At 37.0% G+C, this 24990-nt stretch overlaps 8 protein-coding genes and 1 long non-coding RNA gene across 9 annotated transcripts; 8 read left to right on the top strand and 1 right to left on the bottom strand.

Annotated features, from left to right (window-relative positions):
* The first annotated feature begins 2956 nt into the window (after positions 1 to 2956).
* Positions 2957 to 4259, top strand: zgc:110425. The gene is given in 1 exon segment (NM_001020746.1): positions 2957 to 4259. A coding segment is annotated over 1 exon segment (588 nt). The 5' UTR covers positions 2957 to 3004; the 3' UTR covers positions 3593 to 4259.
* An 877-nt stretch (positions 4260 to 5136) lies between these two features.
* Positions 5137 to 5602, top strand: LOC147843002 (histone H2A-like). Its single transcript, XM_087260559.1, has one exon. The coding sequence runs from the start codon at positions 5172 to 5174 to the stop codon at positions 5553 to 5555; it is 384 nt and encodes a 127-aa protein (XP_087116685.1). The 5' UTR covers positions 5137 to 5171; the 3' UTR covers positions 5556 to 5602.
* LOC147843000 (histone H2B 1/2-like) lies at positions 5137 to 15851 on the top strand. The gene is made up of 2 exons (XM_087260562.1): positions 5137 to 7091; positions 12941 to 15851. Exon 2 carries the CDS (start codon positions 13498 to 13500, stop codon positions 13870 to 13872), a length of 375 nt encoding a protein of 124 aa, XP_087116688.1. The 5' UTR covers positions 5137 to 7091; positions 12941 to 13497; the 3' UTR covers positions 13873 to 15851.
* On the top strand, positions 6218 to 6782 carry LOC147843001 (histone H3). The gene has a single exon (XM_087260543.1). It carries the CDS (start codon positions 6255 to 6257, stop codon positions 6663 to 6665), a length of 411 nt encoding a protein of 136 aa, XP_087116669.1. The 5' UTR covers positions 6218 to 6254; the 3' UTR covers positions 6666 to 6782.
* On the top strand, positions 15375 to 19171 carry hist1h2a2 (histone cluster 1 H2A family member 2). Its single transcript, XM_087260556.1, has one exon. It carries the CDS (start codon positions 15416 to 15418, stop codon positions 15800 to 15802), a length of 387 nt encoding a protein of 128 aa, XP_087116682.1. The 5' UTR covers positions 15375 to 15415; the 3' UTR covers positions 15803 to 19171.
* LOC137496137 (histone H4) lies at positions 18791 to 19171 on the top strand. The gene has a single exon (XM_087260576.1). It carries the CDS (start codon positions 18819 to 18821, stop codon positions 19128 to 19130), a length of 312 nt encoding a protein of 103 aa, XP_087116702.1. The 5' UTR covers positions 18791 to 18818; the 3' UTR covers positions 19131 to 19171.
* Positions 19172 to 20121: 950 nt separating this feature from the next.
* Positions 20122 to 20736, top strand: si:ch1073-159d7.6. Its single transcript, NM_001386752.1, is given in 1 exon segment — positions 20122 to 20736. A coding segment is annotated over 1 exon segment (375 nt). The 5' UTR covers positions 20122 to 20141; the 3' UTR covers positions 20517 to 20736.
* Positions 20737 to 21398: 662 nt separating this feature from the next.
* On the top strand, positions 21399 to 21863 carry zgc:154164. Its single transcript, NM_001076749.1, is given in 1 exon segment — positions 21399 to 21863. A coding segment is annotated over 1 exon segment (312 nt). The 5' UTR covers positions 21399 to 21416; the 3' UTR covers positions 21729 to 21863.
* Positions 21864 to 23089: 1226 nt separating this feature from the next.
* Positions 23090 to 23717, bottom strand: LOC147842999 (uncharacterized). The gene is made up of 2 exons (XR_015495338.1): positions 23593 to 23717; positions 23090 to 23148 (listed from the first exon to the last, which is right to left on the bottom strand). It is a non-coding gene; the product is annotated as an uncharacterized LOC147842999 (long non-coding RNA).
* Between the last annotated feature and the right edge of the window lie 1273 nt (positions 23718 to 24990).

The raw sequence follows: 24990 nt of genomic DNA, 5'->3' as shown, positions 1-24990 counted from the left end.
GTACAGGTCTAGACTTAATGATGATCATCTTCAAGCCATACTGAGGGTCTCAACTGCTTCCGCTCTAAAGCCAAATGTGGTTCAGATTTGTGAGAAGAAGCGCTGTCAAGTCTCTGGCAGCAAGGAGTAGGCAAAAGATGCCATGTTCAGAAGAACTGTTCATAATCTTCACTCAATGTTCTATTAATGTTCAGGACACTTCATGTTCAGAAGAAATAATTAAAACTGTTAATAATGGCATTTGAGGACTTTTTTTTGTGAAATCCCTTATGCGGCCCAGCCTCACCCAGACTTTGCCTCCTGCGGCCCCCAGGTAAATTGAGTTTGAGACCCCTGCATTAGACAGAATTAGTTAAAATATTAAGAGTAATAGGATTTAAAATATTATATATTAAACCACTATCCATTGAAAAACAACAATTTAAACAATGTCTCAATGAAAAGAAAGCAGTTTTCAAAATGTTGACGAGACTAATATAATATCTGTTTAACTTATGACATGAAAATAAGGCATACTGTCAACATTAGGATGTTAAAAATAAGGGATATGCTCACCATAACACAACAACACTTATCTATAATGAAAGCATTCGATTGCTTTCCTACTTTTTTATGCTCATTTAGGAAAAAAAACCCCACCAAGATCTACATCTTGTTATTATTATTCCATTTTTTACAATCACTATGGCACTTTCAATACATTTAACACGTTTCCTAAACTCGCAACACGGTAAGCACAACATACAATATAACAATATACAATTAATACATTTCCTGTTGCTTTGATACAAAATGCATCCAGTTAAAATCAATTTAAAATGCTTTTTTTTTTTTTTTTTGCACACAAGCTCAAACCTAGAACAAAACAATGTAATTTTACAGTCAAATTTACAAATGCTTTCACACTGTATGTCAACAGATAACATCATGTTCTAAACAAAAATTACAGGTGAAGTCAGATTTATTAGCCCCCCTGAATTATTAGCCCCCCCTGTTTATTTTTTCCCTGATTTCTTTAACGGAGAACAGATTTTTTTCCAACACATTTCTAAACATAATAATTTTAATAACTCATCTCTAATAACTGATTTATTTTTGTCATGGTGACAGCACATAATCATTTGCTAGATATTTTAATACAAGTCATACAGCTTAAAGTGACATTTAAAAGCTTATCTAGGTTAGTTAGGTGAACTAGGCTGGTTAGGGAAACTAGGCAAGTTATTGTATAATGATGGTTTGCTCTGTAGATTATCGGAAAAATAGCTTAAAGGGGCTCATAATTTTATCCTTAAAATGGCTTTTAAAAAATTTGAAACTGCTTTCATTCCAGCTCAAATAAAACAAATAAGACTTTCTCCAGAAGAAAAAATATTATATGAAATACTGTGAAAATGTCCTTGCTCTGGTAAACTTCTTTTGTGAAATATTTTAATAATAAAAACAATTCTTCAAAGAGGCTTTAATAATTGTTATTTCAATTGTATACTAATCTTTATGTGCTGTTGGGGATGTTTTGAAGTAAACCGAGTTTATTTCATATTTCACATTATTACTACACCAAAATAAAAGTTAAGGTGTCAGGTGTAGGTTGGACTGTACATAAACAATATATAAACATTAATATGCAGTTATACAGTACAGTCCTCCAAAAAAGATGATGTCTATACTTAATACATTCACAAACACTTAATACACTTCATTGAACATTAATACAAAACATGAACAAAAATGGTATGATTTGGGACTTTGATTGAAATTAATGACAAAAAAAAATCTCCAAAATATGAACATTTAAAAATAAGTATGTAGTCTTTCCTAAGAAACATCCCAAAACTAATTTTAATGATGGCATATACTGTCTATATTTGTAAGTAGGTACTTAAGATAATGCATTACTAGTCCATGCAAAATAAATGTGTTTACCTTCAATTTAATACTTGACCAGTTGGAAAAGTTGAGATTTCTATTAGGCAGTAAAACATCTTACAGTATTTTTCCTCTACAATGTAGGCCTGTGTATAATACATGTTCAACAAAGTGTATTTGTGCATAAGTGTTTGTATTAACCCAAAAACAGTAACACAAATCTTAAAAATTGTGACTGATTTACAGTAATGCCAAACAAAAAGCTCAAAAATGGACATTTGACAATGTTTGTATAAGGCATTTTTCATAAAGAAGATTAAAAAACATTTCTAAACTAATTTTGATGACGTTTATGTACTTAAGATCATGCATTAGTGTAAATGTGTTCTTCACTTTAATATTTGATTAACATCAGTTCATGTTATTGTAACAAACGCTTGCATGCTACACCGCCAATTAAATCGATGTTGTAGTTCACATGATGATAATTAAAATATATATATTTAATGATATATGTAATACAGAGCTGTATGTATGAATAATAGTTGATCTTGCAACAAAAAAGCAAGGAGATATAGAACAAAACATTAGTGTCCAGAGGACCATTGAACACCATTACACGGACGAATGTGTGACGTGTGCTTCAAACCGCCCAAAACAACATACGAACAAAAGCCTCCAAAAGTCCTTCAATGATGTTTCTTCTATTAAACACACTGTCAACTTGTTTGTTCAAAACCAGAGCAACAAATTTAACCATTTTCCACCAATAAACCTCAAAATTACAAGAAATAAAGACGCAACATCGTCCACAATCTTGTGTGTGTACTAGATTTGATGTTATTATGCAAAACTAACAGTTTAACTGTTACATGTTTTGGTATTTAAATAAAGTTCAGAATCTCTACTTTACATCTACGTAGTTTTTACTCCATTAAACTCTTTTATACTTTCAGATTTACATCAAATGTTCAAGAAGAAAACACACGCACCAGAACCTCGTAGTGGCGCGCCGCTGAACAGAGCGGGTTGAGTCTTCACGGTTCTCATGTTGTAGTTAAATGCGCAGCGCAGCGAAGCAGAGGTGATTGTTGTTACAGGTATTGACTACAGGTACAGTAATAAGACAAAAATCATGGCAGAAACAGCAACTAAAGCGGCTAAGAAGAAGCCAGCAGCCAAACCCAAGAAGAGAACTGGGCCGAGCGTCAGTGAGCTGATCGTCAAGGCTGTGTCCGCGTCCAAGGAGCGGAGCGGTGTGTCTCTCCCCGCCTTGAAGAAAGCGCTTTCCGCTGGTGGATACGATGTGGAGAAGAACAACTCCCGGGTCAAAATTGCCATCAAGGCTCTGGTGCTGAAAGGCGATCTGAAGCAGACCAAGGGAATCGGCGCCTCCGGCTCGTTCAAACTCAACAAGAAGCCCGCAGAGACGAAGACGAAACCCGCAAAGAAAGCCGCTCCTAAAGCCAAGAAGCCCGCAGCTAAAAAACCCGCAGCCAAGAAACCCGCCGCCGCCAAGAAGCCCAAAGCCGCAAAGAAGCCCGCAGCCAAGAAATCCCCGAAGAAACCCGCTAAAAAGGCAACAAAGAGCCCAAAGAAAGCCAAGAAACCGGCGACTCCTAAGAAGGCAGCAAAGAGCCCTAAAAAGGCGAAGGCCGCCAAACCTAAAACGGCTAAACCTAAAGCAGCCAAGCCTAAAAAGACCGCAGCGAAGAAGAAATAAACCTGTTTTTTAATGTCAAAACGGCTCTTTTAAGAGCCACCAACTGCTTCAGACTTAAGAGCTTTATTTCAGTGGTTAACTCGAAGAGAAAAAGATGTGACAGAAGTCAAAACTGAATATTCTGTCGTTATATATTCACTTAATATTCACAAAACACTCAAACCTGTTTGTTTTTACTGTTGAATTAAAAGTTAATATTTTTAATTTTCTGGAAATTAGTAACCATTGACTTACTGTTTCCTGATATGGAGGTCAATGGTTCCTTTTTTTTTTTTTAGTTTTCTGTATATTTTTAAGAAACTCAAAGCTTTGGAAACACTTGAGTGCAAGTTAAGAGTGAGTACATTTATTACATTTATCGAGATTTTATTGACACAACTTAATTTTTTATGTTCAATCTACATAAATTTAACTTAATTGATTTGTTTCGGGACAACACGAATGAACTGTGTGGAACCCTGCAATTTGTACAGTGTATGTACACTGAATACAATTCTGGGTTCCACAATTTCTTCATGTTGTCCCAAAACAAATTAAGTTAACTTATTTTACAAATGTAAGTGGATTGAACTTAAAACAATTAGGTTGTGCACGAAAACTCCAGAATTATGTTGATTTAGCTTAATTTTAAAAAGCATGTCGAACAACAGCAGAACTAATTTTTTGATTCATTCAGTCCCTTTATTCACCAGGAGTCGCCACAGCAGAATGAACCACCAACTTATCCAGCATATGTTTGCAGCAGATGCCCTTTCATCTGCAGTCCAGTACTGGGAAACACCCATACACACTCATACACTATGGCCAATTTAGTTTATTAAATTCACTTATATTCGCATGTGTTTGGGGGAAACCGGAGCAGCCGGAGGAAACGCAGGCCAACACAGGGATTGACCTTCTTACTGTGAGGCCACAGTGCTAACCAATGAGCCACCGTGTCGCAATTTATTTGATTGTAGACTTGTCACCAATTTTTTTTTGACTCAGTTACATCAACTTTTGGTTGAAGAAACTAATTATTTCAGCAATATTTGTGTAGTGTAAGTTCTATATTCTTAAAGGGATAATTACTACCAAATGGAAATGTATTAATTATTGACTCACCCTCGAGTGGTTTTAAATCTTCATCTTTATTTTTTTTTTTATCAGAAAACTAAAGATATTCTGAAGAATGTTAGAAACGTTGTAACCATGGATTTCCAAGATGAAAAACTAACCATTGATTTACTAGTAGAAACTTTAACAAATGTTTTCCATAGTAGAAAAAACAAATATTTGTAAACCAATGGTTACTTCCTTCCAACATGTCAACATGTTATGATTATAATTTTTTTTGCGTGTTCAACAGGAAAAAAAGAGAGTTAAATGATGACAGATTTTTTTTTTTGGGTGAACTATCCCTTTAAGGGCTGTGAGTGGAATAAAGGGGGTGTGGCTTACAGTTCGAATCGAAGTTCGCTGATTGGTTTGTAACATATCCAGCCTCCAGCCAATAGCACAGTCGCAGGTTTTCTCTTATAAGGCGCATCACTGAGTTTTGTGTTACTGCACGTAGCAGAAAAACTGCAATTTGAATAAAATGAGCGGAAGAGGTAAAACCGGAGGAAAAGCCCGCGCTAAGGCAAAGACTCGCTCCTCCAGGGCGGGCCTACAGTTTCCAGTCGGCCGTGTTCACAGGCTTCTTCGCAAGGGTAACTATGCAGAGCGTGTCGGTGCTGGAGCTCCAGTGTATCTGGCTGCTGTGCTCGAGTATCTGACCGCTGAGATCCTGGAGTTGGCTGGAAACGCTGCTCGGGACAATAAGAAGACACGTATCATCCCCCGACATCTGCAGTTGGCGGTGCGCAATGACGAGGAGTTGAACAAGCTTCTGGGCGGAGTGACCATCGCTCAGGGCGGTGTGCTGCCCAACATTCAGGCCGTGCTGCTGCCCAAGAAGACCGAGAAGGCCGCCAAGAAGTAAACTGAGTGAAGATCGCTTCAAAACCAAAGGCTCTTTTAAGAGCCACCCATTTCCTCCTTAAAGGGTGATTTATTTTTCTAAGTTGTTGCTATCTTAGTAAGTTGCAGTGCAAATCCCAATTTAAGTTTTGTACAAACTCATTCATATCAAACCTATAACAAAAAATAAGGTTGTACTTGATCAATATTAAGTTTGTATATTACATTTCTCACTCCCTCAAGTTCACTATATAGTACATTTAGAACAGACATGGGTTGACCAAACTGCTTTAGTTTGAGTTTAAAAGATCTCAAATTAAAAGCTGATAAAAGTTTGAAATAACGTAATTTGAAGTAATTCTGTCGCATTGTTGATAATTGAAATTAAAAACCCAACGGTAAATACGTTTCATGCAAGGGATTAATGGAAAACTTGCAATATAGAGGAGATATTAAGGGCGCTTTTGATCATTTTCTATTTTATTCAGAGACGAAAATAACGCACTTTTAGGCGGGAACTTTTCTTCAAACGGATTCCCCTGTTTCAAAAAGCGACGGCGTACAGCCATTGGTTGACTGTCGTAAAGCGAACGCAAACAACCAATCAAATCCTTCGAATTCCTGCCGTCCAATGAGCTTGTGGCAGCTCTGCTTTAAATATGCGACAAGGTCACTAGTGGAATCACTTGTTCGTGGAACAAAGCAAACTCATCAGTTAGCAATGGCAAGAACCAAGCAAACCGCTCGTAAATCCACCGGAGGAAAGGCTCCAAGGAAGCAGCTCGCCACTAAAGCTGCCCGCAAAAGCGCACCGGCCACCGGTGGCGTCAAGAAGCCTCACCGTTACAGGCCCGGTACCGTGGCTCTAAGAGAGATCCGCCGTTATCAGAAGTCCACTGAGTTGCTGATCCGCAAACTGCCCTTCCAGCGTCTGGTGAGAGAAATCGCCCAAGATTTCAAGACTGATCTGCGTTTCCAGAGCTCCGCTGTCATGGCCCTGCAGGAGGCCAGTGAGGCTTATCTGGTGGGTCTGTTTGAGGACACAAACCTGTGCGCCATCCACGCCAAGAGGGTCACCATCATGCCCAAAGACATCCAGCTGGCCCGCCGCATCCGCGGAGAGCGCGCTTAAATAGCTCCTGCACGAAACACAAAGGCTCTTTTAAGAGCCACCCATTTCTTTTTAAAAGACCGATTCTTTAGTTGAACTTTCAGTTTACTTTGCCTATTAAAGACGTGTTAGAAAGTACAGTTCGAAAACGGGTTGTATCCTTTATCAGCTGATCTGCTTATTACTGTTTCAGGAGTAGTGAACAAACTTGATTGACCGCTTCACACACGTAGCTACTAAATCAAGACACAACCAAACTAAAGTAAAAGCACTGCTTTAAATATGCATATGCATATAAATATGCAGCCTTTTAAATATACTAGAATGTAAGTTTTGCTGAGAATTGTTATCACTGCTAAACAGCGAGAAAAGAACCAAAACACGGCGGTTGGCATCCAGCGTTTTGGTGCATTACCGCCACCTTCAGCTCCGGAGTGTGCACCAGAGGTTTTTTTTTTTTTTTTTTTTTTTTTTTTTTTTTTTTTTTTTTTACACTCGCAAGCCACTTTATTTGCTAAACCTTGAACACTAGTACTGGATTACACCTCCTTTTGCCTTCTTTGTGGCATAAATTCAGCAAGGTTTTATACACATTCCTCAAAGATTTTAGTCCATATTGGCATGATAGCATCAAATAGCGGTTACAGATTTCTGGCATCAACTAGGCATTTTTTGCCCACAGAACTGCTGCTTACTGGATGTTTTCTTTTTTTTTAAAAACATTTTCTGTAAGCCTTAGATATATTTGTGTTTGAAAATGACAGTAACAACAACATTTTTAAAGTACCCGGTTCAGCAAAGTCACTTAAATCACCATTCTTTCCTGGTGCTTGGTTTGAACTTCAACAGGTCATTCCTTTTAAACACATCTATGTGCTTAAATGAAGTGAGTTGCTATCATGTTATTGGCAGATTAAATATTTGTGTTGAACATATTGAAATGGTTAGTAAGTGTAAATCTGGAGTGTCCTGGAGGGCCATTGTCCTTTAAAGTTCAGTTCCAACTCCAATCAGACAAACCTGGGCTAGCTAATCAAGCTCCTACTAGGCTTTCTAGAAACATCCCTGCCGGTGTGTTGAAGCCAGTAGGAGCTAAAATCTGCAGGACACCTGCCCTCCAGGACCAAGTTTTTTTTTTTTTTTTTTTTTTTTTTTTTTTATTTATTTATTTTTTTTTATTGAACAAACAGGGATGTACAGAGTTGTACATAAAACAGTATACAATGGAATTAACAACAAAAATTAATCGTGTACATTAAGTATTTTCTCCAGTAGTTGAGATGTCTTAATAGCTTTGGTATTACTTTGTATAGCAGTGAGGGAATCATAAAAAAGTTTTAGATCAATGAAAAATAGTTTACAATTTGGTACAGTCAGCATACATTTTGTTTTGTGGATGTGATACTTTCCAAATAAAATAAGAATTTTTGCTATTTTGTCCATTTCCAGTAATCCAGAGTTGCAATCCGTAAAAAAAACCATTTGCTCAGTTATACTGATTAATTTATAAAACACTTCAAAAAGTAGTAAGGAAACTTGGGACCAAAACTGTTTTGTGTAACTGCAACTGAAAAATAAATGAAGAATTGTTTCCGGTTCCTTTTTACAAAAACAACACAATGGTGAAAAACCTTCCTTAAACTTACTTATAAAATCATTGCATGGATAATATCTATGTAATATTTTAAAATTTGTTTCTTTTACTTTATTAGGAATTATGTATTTTGTAATATCTGACCAGATTTTTGGGGAAAAGAAGAATGAAGGGAATGCTTGTTTCCATTTAACCATTGCAATTGGAGGAACACTTTTATCTGCAGTTAGGATATTCCTGATATAATTGTTATTACATTTTTTATCTTTGATAGAAAGGCCCTTAATAGTAAGCTCTGGGTGAGAGCCAGATACATGGTTATATATTTTTGCGGTTTTAATAAGGTGAAGTAATTTTGGGGAAATACAATGAACAAATTTTTTGTATTCAATCAAAGTAATTTTTAAACCAAAATTATTAATAAATTCATTGTAATCATATAAATCCCCTACACGATTTAATAAGTCTGTAACAAAAATTACTCCTTTTTTAACATAATCATTCCAAAATATGGACTTGTTTTTAAATAAAATATACTGATTGTTCCAGATAATACATGAGTGGGGGGAAAAGTTATGCTTATAAATCAGTTTCCATGTATTCAAGGCTTGTTTATGAAAATTTGACATCTTAATAGGAATTTTAGAACACTTAAAATCACAAGTTAGCAAAAAGTGTAGGCCACCACATTTTTCAAAGATAAGATTTGGGATAGAGAACCATAAGGAATTATTGTTATGAAGACAATTTTTGATCCAATTGATTTTAAAGATATTGTTAATAGTTTCGAAATCTAATGCATTTAATCCTCCTTCTGATATATTCCTAATTATTGTTTTTCTTTTAACATACTCTGTTTTGCCTCTCCAAATAAACTTAAATAAAACTTTCTCAATTGTGGTACACATCTTAGAATCTACATAAAGAGACAGTGCAGGGTATACAAGTCTGGAAATGCCTTCAGCTTTTGAGATCAGCACTCTACCTTGAATTGATAAATTCCTTTGAAGCCAGCAATTAAAGATATTTTTTGTCTTTTGTAGCCTTTGTGAAAAGTTGTCTGTAATCCGTTCTGAGGTTGATTTATTAACTACAATACCTAAATATCTTACTGTCTTTTTAACTTGTATTCCCGCTATACTTAAATCGTCTATTTGGTGTATAGCCATTATTTCACTTTTGGATTGATTAACTAATAGACCTGATGCATCAGAGAACAGCTTAAAAGCCTTCAAAATAACTGGGACCTGATCTTTATTTTTCAAAAATAAACAGGTGTCATCTGCAAGTTGACTGATAGTTAATGTGGTACCTCCTATTTCAATACCTTTAATTTGAGAACAATGTACAGTATAAAGATTTAGGGTTTCTGCAACTAATAAAAATAAAAATGGTGAAATTGGGCACCCTTGTCTTATGCCTCTCCGAATAATAAAACGAGAAGAAGTACCACTGGATAAAGAAACACTACTTGAAATATTATAATAAAATGTCTTCATCATTTTTTTAAATGTTGGGCCAAAACCAAAATAATTAAGTGTCTGATACATAAAACTATGTTCAACTGTATCAAAGGCCTTGTAAAAATCTAAAAATAAAATTAAAGCCTCCTCATTTACTAACTCTGAGTAATCCAACAGATCTAATACCAATCTAATATTATTTGAAATATTTCTTCCCTTCATAAATCCAGATTGGGAGAGAGATATGATTTCCTCCAAACATGGTTTTAACCTAGTAGCATATAATGATGCTAGTAATTTGTAATCGGAGTTGAGTAGCGTAATTGGACGCCAATTATCCAAGTAAAGAGTATCTTTATTCGGTTTTGGAATCAAAGTAATTACTCCCTGTTTCATAGATTCTGTAAGTTCTCCATTGGTAGCGCATTCATTAAACATGTTTAAAATTAAGTCTCTTATATCTTCCCAGAAAACTCTATAAAACTCAAAAGGCAGACCATCAGGTCCTGGACTTTTGTTGGAAGGCGTTTTTTTAATAATATCATCCAGTTCCCTTAAAGACATTTCCTCTTCACAAAGGTTTTTATTAATCTTACTTATGCAAGGAATAAAATGCTTTAATTTACTAAAAAAAAGGTCACTTGAGTCAGAGTTAAAATTAGATGTGTATAACTTTTGATAAAAATCTGAAACAAATTTTGAAATAGTCTTTTCATCTGTTACTACATTGTTATCAATATACAAAGAACAAATTTTTTTCGTTTCACCCCGTTTTTTTTCTAAGTTAAAAAAGTATGCCGAATTCTTTTCACCAGCTTCTAGCCATTTGGCTCTAGATCTAATAAAAGCCCCTTTTGCCTTTTCCATATAGAGAGTGTTTAGTTTTTCTCTTAATGTATATAATTTTTCTGTCTCTGTGTCAGATTGGGAAGTAATACATGCTAAATGATTAATTTCTTTTACTAAGGATTCATAATATAGTCCCTTAGAATTTGACAATTTTTTACTAAATTTGATTGAAAAATTGCGACACTCAAATTTTAATAATTCCCAGTTTAAGATATGAGAGTTGATTGTGTTTTTTTTAAAAGAGTCAATTATGCCTTTAATCCCCAAACAGTATTCAGAGTTTTGTAATAGAGAGGTGTTTAATTTCCAATATCCAGGTTTTCTTGATGAATTACAGATAAAATTTGAAATTTCTAGTTCAATTCCTGCATGATCGGTTAATGGGGCTGTGGAGATACTGCAAGATTTAACAGATGAAATCAAACTATCAGAAATTAACCAAAAATCTATACGTGATTTCTGAGTCAGGTCAGATTTAAACCAGGTAAAAGAAGAGGAAATGTCGTTGTGTAAAAGTCTATATATATCTACCAAAGAAAGATTAGAACAAATATCACTAATAATTTTATTGGGTGTATTATTGTCATATTTTGGAGGAAATCTGTCAAAGCAAAGGTCAGGAGCTTCATTAAAGTCCCCACCTGTAATGATTGTTGAGGATGGATATTTTATTTTTAAAGAAACTAGTTTAACAGTTAAATCTGAAAAGAACACGGTGTTAAGATTGGGCCGATTATAGCCGTATACATTTGTAAGAATAACAATGTTTTCTTTAAACTGAGTTACAGTGATTAACCACCTGCCTACATTTGAGCAATGCGATTCAAGTAAGGTGTTATTAAACTGTGGATTAAATAAAGTCATAACCCCGGCTGAGTTATTAGAACCATGACAAAACATAATTTTTCTCCCCCACTGGTTCGACCAAAAAGATTCATCTTTCACGTTTGAATGTGATTCCTGCAAAAAATAGACATCTCTGTTTTTTGATTTACAAAAAAGAAATAAAGCTTTACGTTTAGTTAAGTCCCTAATTCCCCTAACATTAAGTGAAAAACAAGACAAACTAAATGACATGAAATAACAATTTGAACGAGTTCTGAAACTATTCAAGTAGTAAAACTACTGTAGAAGAACGTCTTTTACAATTTAGAGTAAAGAAAAAAGATGAGTGCAACACTTGTCCAGACCTCCTCATCATAAACATATTTTCGATTTTCTAGTTTGAAAAAAGAACCCAACATTTAGCAAAAACAAAGAGAGTGTAAGTTTTTAACATTAGAAAGTGCAAGTGTGTCAGTTAAATATCGTCCACAGTGACTTTTTTCCCGTCAATGACAGCCGTGGAGCCCTGAAACCCTGCACGTTTACCTTCCAGTCTAGCTTGATTGACAAGCGGCCACAGTTTGTTCCGAGCATCTCTTGCACGTTGTGTCAAGTCCTCCGTTATTCTGATATTTTTTTGTTTGAGGATTTCGGAGCGCTTCGCGTCGGTCCAGATGAGGTCACGGTGCGTACGAGACATGAACTGCACAATGATGCGACGAGGATGTGTCAGATTTTTCTTACCGAGTCTGTGAGCAACGTCAATTGAGGATTGCAGAACATCAGTCAAACACGGTGAAACAAGCCGCAGTATTTCCATTACCTCCATTTTCACGTTTTCTCCTTCTACTTCAGGGATACCAGCAATCCGAAGATTCCACCGCCTTTTGTAGGTCTCAAGCTCGTCCAACTTTTGCCAGAGTTGTTTATTTTCTGTTTTTAAGGATGTAACTTGATCCTTTATCTCACTTGATTTGGCAACGGCTAAGTCAGCTTTGTTAGCAATCGTGTCTATTTCAGACACGAGTTCGGTGATGCGGCTCGAGTTGTTTGAAACAGATTGTTCAATTGCCACCAATTTCTCCAAAAAATCATCTTGTTTTTTGGCCAATTTTTCAATTGCTTCCAAGATAACTGCATTAGATGGATCGTCTGTGTGGCGTCGCATCTTTGCGTTTGGACTCTTCGTCGGAGTTTCAGGTAACGTTAGCGTTGATGAATCAAAATCTTCCTCCGTTGTTTTGGTATAGCTATGTTGTCTCTTTACTGCCAAAGCGTCTTCCATAGCAAGCTGAAATAACTTTTCCTTGTTTCTAGGCCTACGTTATATCAGATGGGTAACAAGCGAGCTACGTCAATGTTCATAAATCCACTTGTTGTACACACACACACAAAAAAAACACTCTTAAAAAGTAGGGTTCATAAGTATCAAATTCGTTACGCTATATTATTATTATTTTACAGTCATGAGAGCAAGTTAGGTCAAGAACTGCAGATAAGGTTTAAGAGCTACTAAAACCACGTCTTACATAGGCGCCATCTTGCCGCCTCCCCCCACACCAGAGGTTATGTTTGCAGACTAATCATTCCCCCCACTTCCCTCTTTCCCACCCCTTCTCATACACACACATACATACTTACATACACACCTCTCCCCTACTCCTATGTTATAATAATAACCATAATACTCTCATACTATTTACTCTAATACTATAATAATAACCACTACATTGCTCTTACCCCTACTTTTACTTCCACTACTTGGTTATATTTGACTATATTCCCTTTACCTTATAACTTAAATTATTTATTTTATATCCTATCATAAACACCTGTTTCTCTTAGATACTTTATAAGTATTCTGATCTGAATCCCGTCCTTTGTACTTAGTACTTCGTTAGAATAGGGTAAACAAACGAGGAAACACAAGGAAGTGTTTGGAGTCAAAGCTTCTGAGCTGTCATTGGTAGTTTGACTTGACCAATGAAGTCATTCCATGGGTAGGGCGATACATAAACCAATCACAGGCCGCGGTTTTTCCTTTTGAAATTAGCATACGTGGTATATAAAACCCAGCGCTTTCTGTTGAAAGTTTACATCTTGAAGATTTAAGAGAAGAAGCATGCCAGAACCAGCGAAGACTGCACCCAAGAAGGGCTCCAAGAAGGCGGTGACTAAAGCCGCCGGTAAAGGAGGAAAGAAGCGCAAGAGGACCAGGAAGGAGAGCTATGCCATCTACGTGTACAAGGTACTTAAGCAGGTTCACCCTGATACCGGAATCTCCTCGAAGGCGATGGGAATCATGAACTCCTTCGTCAACGACATCTTTGAGCGTATCGCCGGTGAGGCGTCTCGTCTCGCTCACTACAACAAACGCTCCACCATCACATCGAGAGAGATCCAGACCGCCGTGCGTCTGCTGCTCCCTGGAGAGCTGGCCAAACACGCCGTGTCTGAGGGCACAAAGGCCGTCACCAAGTACACAAGCTCCAAGTAAAACGCGGAGTCAATTTCTACTTAAAGGCTCTTTTAAGAGCCACCCATGTTTACATATGAGAGCTTTATTTCTGTTCACTGTTATCTTAAAATTGCACTATTCAGAAGACTTATTTAGCTTGAAGAAACAACGCCAAATTAAGCGAGTAGTAATCCACAGGTTTGTAATAGTTCAATCAATCCAGAGCCGGAGGTATATCATTAGTTATCATTAGAAAGCCGGCTACCATTAGTATTTCCTACAATTTGAAGTCAATAGTTACAGGTTTTCAGCATTCCTCAATATCTTTTGTGTTTAACAGAGTAAAAACACTCAAGGTTTGGAACTACTTTAGGGTGAGAAAATAGTAAAATTCTGTTTTACGAGGGCTGGAAGATCATCTAAAAGTGCAACAACAAGCAGTTTCAGATAAGAGCTGGAGAATCGGAGGGGAAAAAAAGTTCAGTTCTTTTATTCCACTATCTTTAGTAACTTGTAAAATTGTTTGAAACCTTAGACTGTACTGCATTTTCACTCTTTAATAACAATCACTTAAAAGTCAGCTGGGCTATTATTTCTTGTACAGATTTACATGATATCAATAAATCTTTCACCGTCTCATAATTCTATTTTTAATGTTTTCCTATAATAAAAGAACATAACCTATTAGTTTAGAAGATTCTTCTTTTGGTTTATTGGCGGATGACAAACCAGATTGTGTTGGTATTTCCGCCAAATATATTGTATTGGATTGTGAAACCTCAACGAGCAAACTCCTTACAGATTATTAATAAAAGAAAAAATAAATAAAAATATATCCTGTTGATTAAACCGGTATTCTTCAAAAAATGTAAAAGAAAATTCCACACCTTTGATTGTTTCAGTGCATTCTGAAACACATCTGAGATCACACTAATTTCCAAATCTCTTAGTTTTCCAACAAGCTGATTTCTCTCTCTTCTTTATGCTTTATTTTGTAATAATAAATGCTCAACTGTCTGTTTTTCTACAATTCTTCACATTTCCTTTATGTACAGGGAACAATAACGATTGGAGTGTGCAAAGCCTATTATAATAATAATGTTGAATACATGTCCTCCTTTTGACTCTTTAATCCAGTCCTCTCGCCATAGGCTTATAGCTGCAGCTTTTGTAATATTATTGCCTGAAAAGTACTTGTGTTTTTTTTACATGAGATAGCCTGTGCATTTCAACCTAAATGCCGTTTTGGCCAGCTTATCCATCGCCTCATTTTCTTCTATACCTAATCGGACAGGGATCCATAGAAAAATCTACATTTACTCCTGCATTAATGATTCTATAAATATTCTGCATATTTTCATACAGAATATCAGCTATATTGTTTAAGCGTGGGCATAACAAAACATTGCCACAAACTTGCAAAGGGGGCGGGTCTTGCAATATGGAGGGAAGTGCAGTGATTGGTTTTCAACTGAGGCATGTTCTGACCAATAGGCGAAAGGCACGTTAGCTTTAAAAGCTGATCGTCGCGTCTCACAGTCACAAAGACGTTTTCGTTAGTCTTCGTTAATCCACTGCTAAAATGAGCGGAAGAGGCAAAACCGGAGGAAAAGCCCGCGCCAAGGCTAAGACTCGTTCTTCTAGAGCAGGGCTTCAGTTTCCAGTCGGCCGTGTTCACAGACTTCTCCGCAAGGGGAACTATGCTCAGCGCGTCGGTGCTGGAGCTCCAGTGTATCTGGCCGCTGTGCTCGAGTATCTGACCGCTGAGATCCTGGAGTTGGCTGGAAATGCCGCTCGGGACAACAAGAAGACCCGTATCATCCCCAGACATCTGCAGCTGGCGGTGCGCAACGATGAAGAGCTGAACAAACTTCTGGGCGGTGTGACCATCGCTCAGGGTGGTGTGCTGCCCAACATCCAGGCCGTGCTGCTGCCCAAGAAGACCGAGAAGGCCGCCAAAGGCAAATAAACAAAACTTTGTTTTTTAATTTCACCCAAAGGTTCTTTTAAGAACCACCCATATCTTTCTTAAAAGGCAGTTTAAATAGTAACTACAGCAAAGCATAGTGGAGAATTAATGTTTAAGCAGCGAGATTATTGATCTAAAATCTCTTAAAATTAACTTGTGTTGCAAATTTCTTTGTTGAACTACTTCTGTCAGTTAAAATTAGACTTTAACATTAAACCAGTTCAAACTTCAAAACACTTTGTTTAAACCCGAAGCTACAACTTAAATAATTAACAGACAAGCATAACTGGCTATTTAAAGCTCGTATCCCACCAAAACGTGAAAATCTAAAGAGGTGACTGCTTCAAACACTTTGAAACAATGTATTTTGCAATTGGACTAGTTTAAATTAGCTCAGTCTTCGTGTCTTACATTTCAAAAACTAATTTTTGGCATTAAAGTATTAAATTCAATGATTTTGTCTTGTGTATATTTTCAAACTGGTCTCCTATGTGGATGTAAAACTACCCGATTGGGCCAAACCCTCATCCAATCACCAACAATGCATCTTAATAGAACCTTTAACAAAACTGTTTACCATATAGTTTTCAAAGATTTTTTAAAGAGAAGTTGAAAATAGTTTGCACAACTAGGATTTGCTTGTTTTAGCAATTTATGTGAAATATGTTGCCTTGAAATAAATTTAATAAACAAATTATATAATAAAAGCTTGTATAGTGTGACGTTTCATTCATGATGGTCTTAAAAACCTGCAGAAACCCCGAATTAGATTACTCAGAAAGAGACACTAGTTCACATTAGTTAAATTAAGCTGATTATCAATCATTTAATTTTAATAAAACGTGTATTGTTAAGTATTTTATGAGCGTTAACCTTTTAGAGTAATTGTTACTATTGGTTGACAAAGTAAAAGTCTGCGTGTGTGTGTTTTTAATGGACGTAAGCTCTTCAAAGCACATAAGATGGCTGGTTGTAATGGAGAAGGGAAAGAATATGGACAAGAGCTGTAAACGTTTAATGGCTGGAGTAAAAGAAAGCTTCCTCTAATGCTTTTCCATATGAAGTTTAGAAAACTTTAGATGCCTTTAAACTAAAAATCTAAATAACCATGTGTTCAAGACCTGGCTACTTTTTCCCAAGTCTATCTGTGTTTTAACCAATCAGGTTAAACACTGATGTGTAACACGTTGAAGACATTATGTGAAAGTATAATTGTTGTTGATTTGAGCTTGTAAGCAGAGCGGCCTACCAACTCTGTAAGTGTTGAAGATGGCTACTGCTGATGAGTAACTATATTTAGTAATCTTTTTTTTACTGAATCTCTGGCTCTTCTTCGTCTGACAGACTGCTCATTTTTGGTCTAAAACTGTCGGTTCTGATTATGTGCTGGATGTATGGAACTGATGCTGACTTTGAAAAAAAGGAGAAGAGTATGTTGAAGTCAGAATTATTTGCCCCCTTTGAACTTTATTCTTTTTTGAATATTTGCTAAATGATGTTTAACAGAGCAAGGAAATGTTCACAGTATGTCTGATAATATTTTTTTCTTTTGGAGAAAGTCTTATTTGTTTTACTTTGGTAAGAATAAAAGCAGTTTTTAATTTTTTATGAACCATTTAAAGGTCAAAATTATTAGCCCCTTTAGGCAATTTTTTCAATAGTCTACAGAACAAACCATCATTGTACAATAACTTGCCTAATTACCCTAGTTATGCCTTCAATGGTCACTTTAAGTTGTATAGAAGTGTCTTGAAAAATATCTAGTCCAATTTTATTTACTGTCATCATGGCAAAGATTAAATAAATCAGTTATAGGGATGAGTTATTAAAACTAATAGGATCAGAAATGTGTTGAAAACCTCTTCAGAATTTTGGGGGGAAATAAACAGGGCGGCTAATAAATCAGGAGGGCTAATAATTCTGATTTCAACTGTATGTTTTATTCTTTGGCGGAAATAGCTGTCCTAATAAATTTTATGTCATTACTGTATTACATTGCTAGATGTATTCCCTAATAAACCAGATCGTGTGATGTCACGATGTTTGATTAAGGTGGCATTGTTTATTATTATATTGCTACCATGGAATAATACATGGTCTTTGGTTTATTGTTGACTATAGAGTAAACAGTCTCCAGTTGGATGTTCCCTATCTTATTCTCATTGCCCACACTTATCTGGGATTTACTTCCTTTTCGATTTCTGTTCTCCCTACTTCCAGCACCAACTTGTTTTTGTATATTTTACAAATGTCTGCTGTTTCACTGTTTTTGCCATATGTTCTTATAGATTTTGTTTCTGCTATACTCGGTGGGACCTCCAGGTCTACTTCTTTGACTCTAAAAGCTTGTTTAGCCAGAATATCCTTCTCATTTCCTTACACACCTAAATTAGCAGCGACCCAAATGTATAAATACGCATAAGGCTGATCATAGCTGATAGGACAACTTTTGAGAAATGTTTCAGGGCAACTTTTGGAAATGATGGGCAATCAGATGGGACATAGGGAAAAAAATCTGTAAAAAATGGGCAACCAGATGGGACATGGGAAACTAGTTAGGGCAATGGGTTATACCATATAGTTGTCCATTCTTAATAGACAAGTAGCCCAGCAACATCACGTTGCAAAATTGCTCCAAAAAGTTGCCCTGTGAATCACCAGCATCAGTTTAATGTAATACAGACAATCTACGCTTGACGTCCTAAATGACGGCCCTACAAATCTTATATATTTTTGAGATAGGTAACTATCTGATGCAATTGCAGTGTTAATCTCATTATCCTTTATCCACTGCAGAGCCATTAACATTGCCAATAACTTAAAGAAATATATGAGTTTTGGTGAACTGTCTCTTTAAATGTAAAATTAAGAATGTAAACTACAATCTACGATGCTTGACACGCCTATGTAGGCGTTGTAGCTCCGCCTCAGGTGTTTCAACTAGGTCGTCTAAGCGACTGTAAAGCTTCTTTAGTGCAGCGCTACTGCACATACTGAACGTAGACAGTGAAGAATCATGTCAGGAAGAGGCAAGGGAGGTAAAGGCCTAGGAAAAGGAGGCGCTAAGCGTCATCGCAAAGTACTCCGTGATAACATCCAGGGAATCACCAAACCCGCCATTCGTCGCCTTGCTCGCCGTGGTGGAGTCAAGCGCATCTCCGGTCTGATCTACGAGGAGACCCGGGGTGTACTCAAGGTGTTCCTTGAGAACGTGATCCGTGACGCTGTTACATACACTGAGCACGCTAAGAGGAAGACTGTTACTGCCATGGATGTGGTGTACGCGTTGAAACGACAGGGACGCACTCTGTACGGCTTCGGCGGTTAAAACTCTACGATCAATAAAAAAAAGGCTCTTTTAAGAGCCACCCATGTTGTCATAAAAGAGGCTATATATCTGCTTTGAGTATTCACTTTAGCGATCTAACTAATCTACATTTAAGCAAGACATTATTTAAAATGTCTATATAGAACTGTATGAAGAATAGTTTATTTTTAAAATTAATACAATCACTTGTTTACCAATTTTATCAAATTATCAGCAAATTAACATGGAAAAACAATGTGAACCAGCAATTTCCTCTCCCTGAAGCCTGCAATCACTATTAGTATGGGTCGCTTTTTAAAAGTAGCAGAATGAGTGTCATCTGCTAACTTTGTTGGTCAGTGCCCTAGCAATTTTCTTGCTAAATTTAGCAAAAAATTTTTTTATAAGTTGGCAAAACTGCTCTCATGTGATTAACCGCAGTGTTGTTCGCAAATAAAGCCCCGCCACTACTTACGACAGAAGATACAAAGAATCGGCTCTTAGAGCCGGCTCTCTCGCGAACCACAAATCACTAGGTTTAAAAAGTTGATGTTAAAAAAGATAGTTTAAAAAGCCTAGCTGGATGCTTTGGTTTACATTTTAAATACTACAAAACAATAGTCTTAATTTTATCCGGCATATTAAGAATACCACTTACTGTAAAACATCAGAAATTATAATTAAGTTTGAGACTTGTTATTAACGAATTGGTATTTGCATCAGTTATATCGTTCCATTACATCAAAATTATTTATTGATTTGAAAAACTAATTCTGAGCGGGAAAATAAAACAAAAGCTTCTTATCTGACTCAGATAACTCAGATGGGCGGGGCCTATAGTTTAAAAGCATACAACTGGTAGATTTGCTTGCAGGCGCGTCTTCTTTATGACCAATAAAATCAGCGTCATACATTCATTGCTCCAATCAGAGAACCCTGATTATTCCTTTTGAAATTTGCATACGGGCCTAATAAATAGCCAATGTGCCTACCATTAACACACTCAGAATTTCTAATTTCGATTGAAGAACCATGCCCGAACCAGCGAAGACTGCACCCAAGAAGGGCTCTAAAAAGGCGGTGACTAAAACCGCCGGCAAAGGAGGAAAGAAGCGCAAGAGGACCAGGAAGGAAAGCTATGCTATCTACGTGTACAAAGTCCTGAAGCAGGTTCATCCTGACACTGGAATCTCCTCTAAAGCGATGGGAATCATGAACTCGTTCGTCAACGACATTTTCGAGCGCATCGCCGGCGAGGCTTCCCGTCTCGCTCACTACAACAAACGCTCCACCATCACATCGAGAGAGATCCAGACCGCCGTGCGTCTGCTGCTGCCCGGGGAGCTGGCCAAACACGCCGTGTCTGAGGGTACAAAGGCCGTAACCAAGTACACCAGCTCCAAGTAAAGCTCGGAGTCCATTTCTACCCAAAGGCTCTTTTAAGAGCCACCCATGTCTACACAGAGAGAGCTTCTAGTTCGTGTGGTCGTCCGTTCAGTAACCGTACATTTAAATATGGATCATCTTTAAAGGGTTTTACTCGAAAACTTCATGCTTATTAATGCGTAACATTTAGATTACCAGCAGTAGCTCTTACTTTTTTTGTGCATTTAATACAAATATATTTTTAAAGTATTTAAATGTACTTCAGGCTTTTTACAAATGTTATTCTGTAGATATGATGGGAGTAAACCCAGTATAGATTTGTAAACAAGGATATGCCAATGCTTGAGCCTATGAATGGACAAAGTAGACCAACCTATACAGCACACAATGGTGAGTACGGGATTTAAAATTAGTTATAAATCTTAGTGCACCATGGTAAACAGAACCACCTGAAAAACAAGCGCACTTACCGCATGGCAGCAGAACCCTTTGTAGCCTGTTTTTTTATAAATAAAAATACTTATTTTTACTTTTATTTATCACCAAAAAAGAACATAAATAAACAGTTGCTTTAAATGTTATTGTTTTTATTCATTATAATGTACAAAGTAAATAAAAGGGAAAATGCTTTTAAAATGTAAATGAAATTCTAGTCAACCACTTTAAAAAACATAAGGGATGCCAGAAATGAACCACCTTCTGTTTTATAATATTTTTTAAGATTCTTGGGTGAACCGTGTCTTTAAATGCATTATTCAAAAAGCGAACTACAATCCAAGCCACGGGGCCTGGAGATTGACACGCCTATTGTGACGTTGGTAACTCCGCCTTGAGTGTTTCAACTAGGTCGTCTAAGTGCCTGTAAAGCTTATCCAGTATCGCTAGACTGTACATTCTGAAGCTCGACTGCAGATAATCATCATGTCTGGAAGAGGCAAAGGCGGTAAAGGACTGGGAAAAGGAGGCGCTAAGCGTCATCGCAAAGTACTTCGTGATAACATCCAGGGAATCACTAAACCCGCCATCCGTCGTCTTGCTCGCCGTGGTGGAGTCAAGCGTATCTCTGGTCTGATCTACGAGGAGACCCGCGGTGTGCTCAAGGTGTTCCTTGAGAACGTGATCCGTGACGCCGTCACTTACACTGAGCACGCTAAGAGGAAGACCGTGACAGCCATGGATGTGGTGTACGCGCTGAAACGACAGGGACGCACTCTGTACGGCTTCGGCGGTTAAACCTCAACCTCTACGTTTATGAACCAAAGGCTCTTTTAAGAGCCACCCACATTGTCATGAAAGAGGCATTTGACTTGCTTGATATCAGGTTTTATGGAAAATCTTTATTTTGTCAAATATAGACTTCGTTTTAAACATGCACTGACTCCCTTTCTCTAAACGTATGTATACATGGTATGTGATCTTTATCTTAGTTTTTTTAGGATAATTCAAAGTCTTTAGGTTTATACCTTTATATACAAGTTGCATGGCTGAGTTTGCAAGATACACCTCAAGACTACTCCAGTATGTTATTTTGTGCCGATATACATACATGCATACATTCAAACAAACGAACAAAAGTCAGATCTGGGGTCCGTTCTTCGTACCTCGCTTAAATGATCTAAGATGATTTGGCAGATCCTGAATCTTTTAATCTTGATAACTGATCTCTCGCTTATTTGGTTCTTCAAACAAGTTCGCGAATCAGATTAGAATGTTTGGATAAACTGATCTGAGATCGCTGCGTGTGTTATGAAGGACAGATCTATCGATCCTCGAAATCATGATCAGCAATGCAACGATTGGCTGACGGCAGAGCAGCGTAATGACATCATCTGATTAATATTCAATTATCCATGTGAGCAAAATTACATCAAATTAGCAGTAAACGGCTTGTTAAATATGACACGCAAGAACTTTCCACATTTGTTGTGAGCTGCAGGCTTTACACTTTAATTTGTCAAGACAAGAGTATTCATCATGTATTTCAATGCAAATCAGTGTATTTAGTTCTGCATTTAGAAAATATTGTCTATATTATAGTAGCCGCTTTTTAATCGGTCTAAAGAATAACTGGTTGTTTACAAAAGCATTTTCATATTGGTAAAGGCGTCTGCAACTTTTGTGAAGCATCAAATCACTATTAACTGTCAAAACAGGTTTATGACTGCATAAATGTATCATTGCTTTAAAAAAAGTCACATATTGTGCATTTCTATTATACACAATTTGTACTAAAGCGATCTAAAAAGTTCATATCAATAAGTTTTCTCTTTGCACCACCAGGTGGCAGTCTTTGTACTTTCATTTCGAGGGTGCAGATTGCATAAGTTTTATTAATATGTATAACTTTATTTATTTTATTAATGATTATAACTTTATATATATAGTTAAAAATATGTACAATTTTTCCAAGTGTATATAACTACTACTGTAAGAAAATATCAGAATTCAGAACATACATTCTGTATTATCTTTGCTTGAACTGAGCCTGAAATGCAGGGGTTCGTGGATGTATTAAATTTGGGTGTGAAACACAATAGGCAGTCGGTCAGAACTGAGTGAGATAGTTACTTAATTGAAGAGAGGCACTCAGGGTATTAGATGTGATTTTCATTTACTGAAGCAGTTGGTATACAATGGAACATATGTGTGGTTTCTGAAACAAATAAACAATAATCAATACAGATGTTTCACAATAAACATTAATAACTGAACAGAATACAACAAGTATAGAAAGAAAATAATGGCAAATAGATAATAAAGGCGCAATTCTCCGAGTGTCCACAAGAGGGCGCCAAGAGCACATGAATGCCGCATGATGGCAGGGTCTTTGTCTGGGCATGTCCAACTTGAATGATCACCGCAGGTAGCCAATTATCGTAGCATAACGCGCACATACGTGATATACTATAAACATACATCAGTAACATACTAAAATGTGTACATATGAACATATAACTACAACTTGTACTTAAACACTTGACAATTCGAGTTTAAGCTGGTAATATAAGCAGTACTGTGCTAACAAGCTGCTACAGGTGGTACGTGAACAACAGCTGATCTTCTGTCAATAATAACTTTATAAATAGTGATCACTTACTTTTAAGACACGCACACTGTAGCACAGTATACCAGTAGTGACTGTTTTGTCTCTTTTTGCCGAGTGAGTTTGATAGCAGGTGTTATCGCCAGCGTTATCTCCCGTGTGCACTGTCGCTCTCAACTAGTTCTTAGCTCAGCCCACCTCGATGATACTGCGTTGCATTGTGCACTGATTGGTTGGTGTCATCCGGGACGTAGACATCAGCGGTCCTTTTGCACAGAGCCGATCTAATCCTGTTTATATGAATTGAACCTGCTCCCGATCAGGTTTGACCTAGCAGAACTGTTGCTATGACAACAACTCTCGGATCAGCTTTGAAGAACGAAACGATCCTAGATCGTGTCAAATCGTCAATATCCAAATCCAGCTAATTGAGAAATCCACGTACGAAGAACGGACCCCTGTTCTTTTGTTTGCAGACACAAAGTCATAATATACTTATATTTGCCACTTCATTCATTTTCTTGTTGGCTTAGTACCTTTATCTGGGGTCGCCATAGCGGAATGAACCGCCAACTTATCCAGCAAGTTTATATGCAGCGGATGTCCTTTCAGCTGCAACCCATCTCTGGGAAACATTCACACACTCATACACTATGGACAATTTAGCCTACATAATTCACCTGTACCGCATGTCTTTGGACTGTGGGGGAAACCGGAGCACCCTGAAGAAACCCACGCGAATGCAGGGAGAACATGCAAACTCCACACAGAAACGCCAACTGAGCTGAGGCTAGAACCAGCAACCTTCCTGCTGTGAGGCAGCGGTACCTACTGCGCCACTGCTTCACCCAAATTTCGGACTTGTTAAAAAAATTAGTTATTTATCATCAGTTATATAGAGCCAATATATAAAATATTTTTGTTAGAATTTGTAAGGGGTTTGGGTTATTAAGTGCTTAATTAAGCGTAACATTTGATATGGCTTTGCTAAAACGTTGTGTAGAAATGTAAATTATATGCATTTGTTTTTTGTGACAATACATGTCTTTCCAAAAAGGCCCATACAGTTTCTGAAAGGATCAGGACGTGTCTATGACGTGTGTGAACATTGGGTTTTTACGATGTTTTCACATATTGGTCAGTTTCTTTGTCTCTGTATTTGGGATTTGGTCACATGGTCAAGGAAATAACAAGATCGGTTAAAAACTATGTGGCGGTTCATTCCGCTGTGGCGACCCCAGATTAATAAAGGGACTAAGCCGACAAGAAAATGAATGAATGAATTAAAGGGCACATAGTTTACCCCTTTTTATTATTTAATATTAATATTATGGTTGTTCTGAGTGTGCCAGTTTAGGTTCAGTTCAACACACAGTTCAGATGTTTATATTACAATGTGTTAAAAAGTGTCATGTTGGGGGAGTTTACACATTTTGCTGTTTTAGGGGCGTG

The sequence above is a fragment of the Danio rerio genome, chromosome 7 (genome assembly GCF_052040795.2).
Source record: "Danio rerio strain M-AB ecotype USA chromosome 7, GRCz13ab, whole genome shotgun sequence".
NCBI lineage: Eukaryota > Metazoa > Chordata > Actinopteri > Cypriniformes > Danionidae > Danio > Danio rerio.
This window is presented reverse-complemented; position numbering and strand designations above follow the sequence as displayed.